Below are 9,473 nucleotides of genomic sequence, written 5' to 3'. Positions count from 1 at the left end.
CCGCCCCGCCCCGCTGCAACAAGATACCCAACGATCCTGCCCGAAAGGACCCCCACAGCCATCCGCTGCCTCTCATCCGCGCCCCCCCCTCCGCCCCGGCCCCCCGCCCCCCCAGCTTCCCGTACCCCTCGCTGGTCGCCTCCATCGGCATGGTCGGCTCATGGATCGCCTCGACCGCAGCCTGCAGCTGGCCCGGCCTCGTGCCGCGCCAGCCGGACACGGGGATTGGATTCGTGTTGCGAAGCGTGGCGCCGACGGGGCTGGCGATGGCGCTGGCGGTGTACCTTGGAAACCTGTCTTACCTCTATCTGTCAGGTGAGTGATTCCTGACTGCAGGGTATCGCGCTTGACTGCCGGCTGCGGCGGCAGAGACGGCGGTGGTGGGCGGCGGCGGGTGCCGCGACGGCGGCTGCATTCGGCACGCCGAGCGGGGGCGGCAAGAGAGGAGGGGCGGGACGGCCGGCGGCGCGGGGAGAAAGGGGGAGCCTGGTGGCTGTGGGGGCGGCAGGGCGCAAGACAAACCCCAATCACACGACTAGATCAACGCCACCGAAGCGCCCTTTTCATGGCGCTGCTGCTGAGTGTCCTCTCACCTTGCCACCCACCCCCCCCATTTCCCTCGCTCGCTGGCTCGTGCTGCTACTTCTTCGCGTCGGTGCCTCACCCTCCCCCCGCAGTCGCCTTTGTGCAGGTGCGTCGGCCCACCGCCGCGCCTTGACCGCGGCAGGGGGACGGGGCCGTTATTCGCTGCTGCCGGCCGGGTCAGGGGCGCACACAGCTCTATCCACCGGCGCGGGCCGCCCGCCGCTCCACCAGCCGCGCACGGCCGCACTCAGCAGGCGCCGTCGGCCCTGCCCCTCCGCTTCAAAATTCACTCTGCGCCCGTCCAGCTTCCTGCAAGCGGTTTCATGCCCCGCAACGACGCCCCCATGAAACCCCCCCGCCCACACTTTCCCATTCGATCCTGGCTCACCCAGATGCTGAAGGCGCTCACGCCGGTGGCCACCCTGGCTGTAGGCTGCGCCTTTGGCCTGGAGCGCGCCACCGGCCAGCTGTCCGCGTCGGTGGGCCTCATCACGCTCGGCGTGATGGGGGCGTCGTGGGGGGAGGGGCGGTTCAGCGGGGTGGGGGTCGCCGCCATGGTCATGTCTGTGGCTGCGGAGGCGCTGAGGCTCAACATAATGCAGGTGAGATGATCAGAAGTCGCGACCCAGGGTTTAGGGTTCGGCGTGCAGGATTTACTGTGCAGGATACGAGGGCAGGTTCAACCACGTATTGAAAGCATGCGTCCATGGCGCGCCTAACCGCAGAGCTTGCCTGTGATATCAGCCGCTGCGGCCGCTCAGCGGCCCGGGCCTGCACGGCACGTGGGCATGCAGCCCTCGTCGCGCTCGCGCCGCGGCCGTCCGGCTCCCCATTGCTGCTCCAGCACACCCCCTGAGCTCTGCCAACCCGCCACGCGCCTTCACCGTTCCCCGCCTGCGGGTAATGCATCGCATGCGCAGTTGCTGATGGCCAAGAAAGGGATGCACCCCCTTGAAGCCCTCATGTTCCTCGCCCCCGCCTGCGCCTTCTGGATGCTCCTCTTCGCGGCCTTCACCGAGCTGCCCCGCGCCCTCCACGCGGGCAGCTTCTCGGTAGCTTCCGCGCACCCGTGGCACTTTGCCGCGTCCGCCGTCGCCGGGTTTGCGGTCAACTCGACCGCGTTTGCGGTGGTCGGGTTTTCGTCTGCACTCACGCTCAAGGTGCTGGCCATTTGCAAGGACGTCGGATTGGTCGCGTTTGGGGCCCTCGCGCTACATGAGAAAGTGGGGTCCGGCCAGGCGGCGGGGTATGCCGTGAGCATCGCCGGCGTTGCCTGGTACAATTGGCTCAAGGCGCGTGGCGGCGGCGCCGCGGCCGCGGCGGCGGCAGCTGCGGAGAAGCTGCTGCCGGTCAAGATCCCCGAGCTGCTGCTCTCGCCCGCTGTCGGCGGCGGCGGCGGCAGCGCGCTGGGCAGAGGTCGCGGCGGCGGCGGCGGCGGCGGCGGCGCGGCGCTGCGGGCGCTGCTGGTGCGCGTGAGCGCGGGCGCGCAGCGGCTGCTGGCCGCAGGCGGCCTGGCGCGGCGGGGACGGCGGTCTGATGAGGAAGCGGAGGGGCTGCTGGCAGAGCGGCTGCCAACAATCGTGGAGCGGATCAGCATCGAGGGCACCGACGGCCGGGTCTCGGCCGCTTGATCTGGTGATCTGGAGATCTCCCGTGCCCGAGGTTGCCAGATCGCAGATGCTGGCTCGCGGGCGGCGGCAGTGGGTTGTCAGGAACGGCGGAAGGACCTTCAGCGTCGCCGGCACTGCTGCTGCTGCCGCTGCTGCTGCCGCTGCTGCTGCCGCTGCTGCTGCCGCTGCTGCTGCCGCTGCTGCCGCTGCTGCTGCTGCCGCTGCTGCTGCCGCCGCTGCTGCTGCCGCCGCTGCTGCTGCCGCCGCTGCTGCTGCTGCTGCTGCTGCTGCTGCTGCTGCTGCTAGGCGGCAAACAGCGGCATGTGCGCTTTTGTGAAATGTCGCTGGATGCCATGCAGGAGGCCTGTTGCTCATGGGAGCCAGGCGCCCCGTCCCATCCGCCCTGAGAACGGGCGGCTATGCTCTGTCCCCTTGCAACTGCAATTGCAGCTGCTGTCTCTGCAAATTCCGCACACAACGTCCGCCGGCAGCTGCCACTCTCTCGCTCCACGCGTTTTGCCAAGTGCCTCAAGCCACACTTGTGCGAACTGCTTGCACCGTTGCTCGATAATCTGGAAGCGCTCGGCGTGGCACGCGCTGAGCTCCCTCTGTTGCCCCTCATCCTTTTTTCTATCATCCATCTGCATCTGGCACACTTATTACTATGAGTCAAGGCGTCCCCCTCCCCAAATGCAGCTCTTCGCACCCACCAACCGCCCACGCGCCGCCTTTTGCTGACGACACTATTCCTGTGGGCTCACCTCGAGCCCGCAAAACATACAAAATTTTGACGATCCTGAGTAAATTTGATTTTGGCGTGGGCACGGCAGCTGAGCGGACGCGACTCTGCTGCTGGGAGTCAGCGCTCCTCTGGTGCGCGTGCTCTCGCAGTTGTGAGCCTCGCATGGCCGCTCGGCTCAAAACGCAGGTCACATTGACCTACCCGCAGAGCGGCTTTGAGAGCGAAGCAAACATCAGCGGCATTGGGGGTTGAGTGCACTCACAAAACGGGGCTGAATTGACTGCTGCAGGTCCAGTTGACATCTTGCGGCTCTCAATTGTCGGAACGGGGGCAAGGCCGTGCAGCCGGGGCATCGGAATGGGGTCAGAGGCTCTTGGCTACGGCTGGCCTTTGTTTTGTATCGAGCAACAGCCGAAAAGGGGTGCGCCAGGCCGGCATGGCTCTCGCCGGGCTTCACTGCCTGGGGGGCGGTTGGTCTGTTGGTCGGGGCTGGCGGTTGCGGTGGTGTCTGGCATGGGGCTGGTCTGCCTCGCCTACGTTGCATCGTTGCACAAGCTGGATGTGTCCCAGCTGGCCGCACTGCAGCACGCAAAAGCACAACAGCGGGCGTGGGTAGACGGCGCTGACAACAGAGTGCAAGGGTCACCAAGTGTCACCAGAAGCAACCGACACCAACAGCTGTCGCTGGAGCCTATACGGAGTCGAGTGCTACGAAGAATAAGATCAGGAAATAAACGAACGAGGGTTGCCGCGAAAGCGGGCCCTATGATCCACGTGCAGAACCGCGACACGATTCACTGAAGCTTTGTAACACTCAGGGTCCTTGCATAATCGTAGTGGGCAGCACATGCCTGCAGGCCGCCGCGCGGCCCAGCACGTTCCGCTGGCCAGCAGCCACTGTTGTGCTCCTGCTGCTCCCGCCGCTCCTTGATGCGCCGGCGCTGCAGGGCCCATGTCACGGCGCTACTCATACGACGAAGGGCCACGATACCCCGGATCCTTGGTTGTGACGTTTACGAAGAACCGAGCCCACGATTGGTCCGAAAAGTATGCGCAGCGCCGCAGCGGCAAGCCGCCCGGTGAGCCTGATGCCACGCCGCTGGCGTGGCCGCCGGCAGCCACTGCCCTGGAAGTCCCATGTATTTTTCGGGAATCAAGGAGGGGCGGGCTTCTGAGCCCTTGAATTGTGATCATGAAAACGAACTTCACAGAACCTGCTCAGCACAGCTCCCTGCTCTCTGTGACGCACACACACTCACACGTCCACACACGCGCGCGCAAACGCGCCCATACACGGCGCCCCATCCCGCGTAGGCGCACTCAGCCGCGCACGTGCGTGGCTGGCGCCGCGCCTGCTGCGGGTGGAGGGGTTGCTTCTGGGTGGCGCCGCAGCGCTGGCCATTGTCTGGTTTGGGGCGGAGGTGTACATGCAGGAGAGGATCGACGACCTGCACAGGTGCATTTGGTTTTCTTCAATTTTTAAATTGAAGTTTTGGAGGGAGGGCTCGTACAGCATTTTGGGAAGGATCTACAGGGATTCTTGTGGCAAAATTTGCCGAGCTGCTGCGAGCGAGAATGGAGTGGGGTGTGCTGGATGCACTTCAATCAGGCGCTTCCTGGGCGCGGCGGACCAGCGGGGCGGCTGACAGGGAGCTGCCGGGCAGCTGCTAGTGCAGGGGCGCCTGGCTGATGCCAGCCGTGGAGCCGCAGCTCGACCTGCCTCCCCAGTTCGTAGCCCGCACGTGCAGCGGGGGCCGACGCCTCTCCAGCTAAAGAAGCGTCATTAAAAATCTGCACGCACAGGCGCTGCGAGCGGCAGGAACATTACGAGGAGTCCTGCACGGCGTGGGCCGCTGACCTGGCGAGCTTAGAGGTGGGTCGCGTGATCTGATAGATCTGAGCGATCTGGATGATCTCGTGGAATGTGATCTATGGTCTGAGCTGCAAAACATGGAGGCCTTGAACCCAGAACCACGATCATGCACAACTGCAACCGCAAGGTCAGCCATCAGTGTGGACCGACTGGGTTGCCAGCCGCGCTGCCCCGCTCACTGCACTGCCGCGCCTCCATGCCGCAGCACTCGGAGCAGTTCTGGGCTCAGCAGGCGGCGGAGGCGGGGGTGAGGGCGGAGGTGCACGGCCTTTGGCTGCAGCAGCAGCGGCGGGAGCTGGAAGATGCACAGGCGGCAGCCGACCGCTGGGGCAGGTGGTGCGGCGAGCGGGGCAGCGGCGGTTGCAGCAGCAGCAGCAGCAGCCGCAGCAGCAGCAGCAGCGGCAGCTGCGGCAGCGGCGGCGGCGGCGGCAGCGGCGGCAGCGGCGGCCACGCGGGCGCCGGCAGCGATGGAGCGGAGCGTGGCCCCGCGGCCGCCCCGGTGGACAAGGCGCCACGCCCTTGGCTGAAGCTGTTGGCTGATCAGGGTGCATCCAAAGAAGCCAGAGCCCCATCCCCCGCGGCCGCCGCGCCGCCCGCGGCCGCCGCCCCGCTTGCGCCCCCGGACAGCGGCCAGCCGCCTGCGCCCGCGCCCGCTGAGCAGCCGCCGCAAGGCGGCCGCAGGCGAGCGCCGCGGTGGCTATGCAACTGGACGCTTCCAGGCACCGTCCGCCGGGCCGAGGCCGCGGCACGGGCGGTGGCCGCGACAGAGGAGGCGGTGGCGCATTGGGAGGGGGTGCGGCGCTCCGCCGCAGAAACGGTGAGTTAGCCCGGCTCGTGCGGCAAGGGGGGGCGGGGGGAGGGGTGGGCGGCGGCGGCTGCTATGCGCCAGGTGTGGGGGTGTGCATGGCTCGCGTCCTGTGATTGCCGGACGGCGGTGGCTGCAACACGACTGGCTGGCAATGCCGCCTGCGTGGGCTCTGTATTGCTGCTTTGCAACCACGGAAACCCTCGTCGGCGCTGCTGGCTGGTGTCAATTACACCCACCCGCCCTCGCTGCGACGCCGGCCGCCCCCGCAGGCAGCCAGCATGCGCGCCGAGGCGGAGCACCGCAGGCGCGGCCTCATGCGGGACGCGGCGCGCCTCGCGGCCTGGCGGAGCCTGCCCTGCAACCAGCAAGCGCACGCTTTCGTGGGCGGCGGCGGCGCCGGCGGTTGGTTTGTTGCGGCGGCGCTGCGGGTGCCTGTGTGGGTCTCAGATGAGATGGAGGCTGCAGAGGACGAGGTTGTGGAGGGCGGCTGGGCCGAGGAGGATGGGCAGCAGCAGGAACACCTAGGGCAGCAGGAGCAGCAGCGACAGCAGCTGAAAGGACAGCAAGGGCAGGAGCAGCAGTGGCAGGAGCAGGGCAGGCAGCAACAGCAGGTACATCAGCAGAGGCAGCAGCAACAGCAGCAGCAGCAGCAGCACCAGCACCAGCAGCAGCAGCAGCACCAGCAGCAGCAGCAGCACCAGCAGCAGCAGCAGCACCAGCAGCAGCACCAGCAGCAGGAGGAACAGCAGGAAAACCAGGAAGAGCAGCAGCAGCAGCAGCAGCAGCAGCAGCAGCAGCAGCGGCAGCAGCAGCAGCAGCAGCAGCAGCAGAGACAGCAAACCAGGAAGCAGCAGGAGCAGCAGGGCCAGGAGCAGCAGGTGCAGCGCCCGCGGCAGCAGGATGGAAAGCAGGACAGCATTTGCACACACTTGGCAGGTCCCAGCATCCCGGGCTTTTTTCGGGACTCATCTGGCGCCATACCGGCGAGTGTGCAAGCGCCAGCGCATGTGCCATGACAGCGGCATAATGGCATGTGCAGGCTGGGCAGTGCTGCCTGCCTGGTTTGTCAGTGTCGTGAGGCGACGTCTGCGCGTGTGTTTGGCCTTTGACCGGATGGTGGTGGATGCTGTGTTTGAGTTGCGTGTATAGGGCTTGACCCAAGAAAACTTTGGTGGATGGCTACATGCCGCGTCACCTGTGACCTTCTGTTGCATACCGGTGTATGCTTGGGCCGCCAACACGCTGTCCCCCTCGACAGCGAGGTAACCCTACCCTTCAGCATCAATGCTGCCTAGTTTTCCGCGGCGCTTCGTCTCATGACCTTTCAACCTGTCTGATTGTGCGTGGCACAAGCTTCCGCCTGCATTGTCAACCACCCCCGGTCCAGCATCCCATAGCAGCCAATGTGAAACCACAGTACGGTTCGTTACAAGCAGCAGTTTTTGGGAGCGTGACCGAGGCCGGGAGTGCTGTGTGGAGAGCACAGCGTAGGCAGCACATGGCAGCTCGAGAGCGTTGGTTGACATTAAATGGTAGGGAAGATTTCTTGGGGATTTGCGGTTGGTCAGGCAACACCAGCCCAACCCAAAACGCCCGTGAGATCGTCACCAGTAATTGCATGAGTCACCAAGATGTGCATTGCTCATCCATCGCGAAGCAGCGGGCGCGAACAGACACCGACAGCACTGGCGTGCGGGTGCGTGCGCCGCGCATGCAGCCCCTTTCATGCATAAAGTCTCAGAATTCCTCGGCGGCGGCAGGCGCCCGCTGCCGGACAGCCGCAAGCAGTTGATGCGCCGTGTGCAAGCGATAGGAGTACCAAAAGTAGAGATGTAGTCCAAGTGGCGGCAAGACGCGCCCCTTGCTTGGCGCGCAGAGCGCGATGAGCGGGGATGCAAGGGAAGAAGCACACAGTGCGTGCTAGAAGTGCCGCTGCCAACCGAAGGTTCGGGCCGCTGGCGGGCGGCAAAGTAGGGTGCGAGTTCAGAGCCTGGACTGCGCGTGCATCTTTCAAGCCAAGGGCCTGGTTGTGTCCATGCAAAGTGCCGGTGTCTGCGGGTTCCTCAAGTCCCACTGTGCGTCGCAGGCGGCGCGCGGACGCAGGCGTGCCGGGCGCGATGTGCGCAACTTCGCTCGGCCAGTCGCGCCGGACGTGCTTGCCAGCAATGACGATTGTTTGAAGGTGCTCGAAGTGGGCGGCGGCCAGGCAGGGATAGGCCAAAGTCGGGACCCTGTTCAGAAAGCCAATCCTGAAGTGGCGAAGTCGGCTGGATCCCAAAGTAGCAGGCCAAAAAGTTGGCGGGGAATGAACAGAGATTAGCTGATCCTCTCACTCTCGTCTTTCCGAGCTGCACGCCGGTCCAAACGCAGTCGCCTTGAAATTGCCGGTTGCGGGCGCCCAAGCGCACGCTCTATGTGCAAGTTTGGTGCGCCGCGCTAACCACAAGATACAGGAGGCACGGCACACCCCCGCGTGACAACCCCACCCCGGCTCAAAGGCCCGCACACGCACCCCGCGGCTCACAGTCCACAGTCCGCGGGCGGCGGACTGTGGCCGCCTCACTGCCTCCAGGTGTCGACATCTTTGGTGTCGTCGGTGCGGCCGGCAGGGGCGGGCTTGGCGGCGGCAGCCTGGCGGCCCTCTTTTGTGAAATTGGAGGCGGCCCACGCCGCGATCGCCGCGCGCTGCTTTGCGCTGAGGACGAGCCCGTACACGAGCGGCACGATGAGGACAATGGCGAGGAAGATGCCGGTGGCGATGAGGGGGATGTAGACCTTGTCGGCCGATCCGAGGATGAGGATGACGCCGACGAGGAGCCAGATCTGGGTTTGGGGTTGACGTGGGGGGCAGGAGGTGCGAGGGGAGGGTGAGCCATGGGAGTGCAGATGGGGGTGAGCACCAGGAGCATTCAAAGGCAGCGGGTTCGCATCCAATCACAGTTTCAGAGACAGTGAATTGAGGATTTTGCGTATGGGCAAGTTGATATGTCGCGTTGCAGGCAGCGGGCGAGCATCTTGGGCAGCCAGGGCCCACCACATGTGTCGGGGATCGACAAGAGAATGGTCACCCAACTCCTTTCTCAAACCCTGATCGGAATTGCGCAGATGAACAACCAGATCTGAATCGTGCTCACGTGGAACGGGGCGCCGAACTTGGCAAAGTCCTTGGTCCTGTAGCCACCCGCGGCCATAACCATCAGGTTGCTGCGGGATGTGCGGTGAGGGGCGACGGGGCAGGATTGCCCGTCAGGAAGGGGGTCTGGGAGGGGCGGGTTGCGCGTGAGACTGAGCGGCTTAATCTGCAGACTGTGCTGTCTTCAGTAGCCGCTGGCTGCCAGGCCTGATGGCTCACCACTGGTAGGAGTAGGGCAGGATCCAGCCAGCGCTGCCGCCCAGCATGATGGCAATGCTCATCATGTCCTGTTGTTATGGGCAAAGAGTGGGTGTGGGTGTGGTTGGGGGTGCGGGGATAAAGAGGGGATCATCTGCGTGGTGGGGTGCAATGTGAAGCTTCGCAGCAAGCCCGCACGGCAACAGCCGCCAAGCTCAGGGCTGGGGCTGCCCTCTGTCCCCGGGCTCTCAACTTGGGGGCACACGACGACGGTTCAGAGTCTAGACTTGCACTGCTGTCCCCTGCCTTTGTTGTTTGTTCGACGGCCCCGAGGCGGCCGGGCGGGCTCACCATGTTGATGGCCAGCTTCTTAGCCAGCTCAGCAGCGATGGGGAACCTGGGGATTGAGGGGGTCACATGAGGGGCGACGGGGGGTCACATGAGGGGTGTTGCTACCCCTTGCAATAGACTGAGAACGCCAGAACGCCAGATTCAAGTCCCACCCAGATTCCCCCCCCCCCCCC

General features: G+C 65.2%; 3 protein-coding genes across 3 annotated transcripts in view; 1 reads left to right on the top strand and 2 right to left on the bottom strand.

Annotated features, from left to right (window-relative positions):
- The window catches only part of MNEG_1423 (hypothetical protein), a gene marked incomplete at both ends in the record, with an annotated part of 3,540 nt that extends 1,324 nt beyond the window's left edge, over positions 1-2,216 (top strand). The window contains 4 exons of the mRNA XM_014050100.1: positions 116-315; positions 678-691; positions 978-1,187; positions 1,506-2,216. Coding sequence (XP_013905554.1) covers positions 116-315; positions 678-691; positions 978-1,187; positions 1,506-2,216 — 1,135 coding nt within the window. The remainder of the gene's footprint in view (positions 1-115; positions 316-677; positions 692-977; positions 1,188-1,505) is intronic.
- A 98-nt stretch (positions 2,217-2,314) lies between these two features.
- MNEG_1422 (hypothetical protein) lies at positions 2,315-2,842 on the bottom strand (the record flags this gene model as incomplete). The annotated part of the gene is made up of 2 exons (XM_014050099.1): positions 2,315-2,494; positions 2,735-2,842. The coding sequence occupies 2 exons, from the start codon at positions 2,840-2,842 to the stop codon at positions 2,315-2,317; spliced, it is 288 nt and encodes a 95-aa protein (XP_013905553.1).
- A 5,335-nt stretch (positions 2,843-8,177) lies between these two features.
- MNEG_1421 (hypothetical protein) overlaps positions 8,178-9,473 on the bottom strand; it is a gene marked incomplete at both ends in the record, with an annotated part of 9,921 nt that continues 8,625 nt past the window's right edge. Inside the window, 4 exons of the mRNA XM_014050098.1 lie at positions 8,178-8,441; positions 8,753-8,822; positions 8,971-9,038; positions 9,301-9,346. Coding sequence (XP_013905552.1) covers positions 8,178-8,441; positions 8,753-8,822; positions 8,971-9,038; positions 9,301-9,346 — 448 coding nt within the window. The remainder of the gene's footprint in view (positions 8,442-8,752; positions 8,823-8,970; positions 9,039-9,300; positions 9,347-9,473) is intronic.

This window comes from Monoraphidium neglectum (assembly GCF_000611645.1).
Source record: "Monoraphidium neglectum strain SAG 48.87 unplaced genomic scaffold scaffold00141, whole genome shotgun sequence".
Taxonomy (NCBI): Eukaryota; Viridiplantae; Chlorophyta; class Chlorophyceae; order Sphaeropleales; family Selenastraceae; genus Monoraphidium; species Monoraphidium neglectum.
The sequence above is the reverse complement of the archived record's forward strand: the minus strand, read 5'-3'. Positions and strand labels throughout refer to the sequence as shown.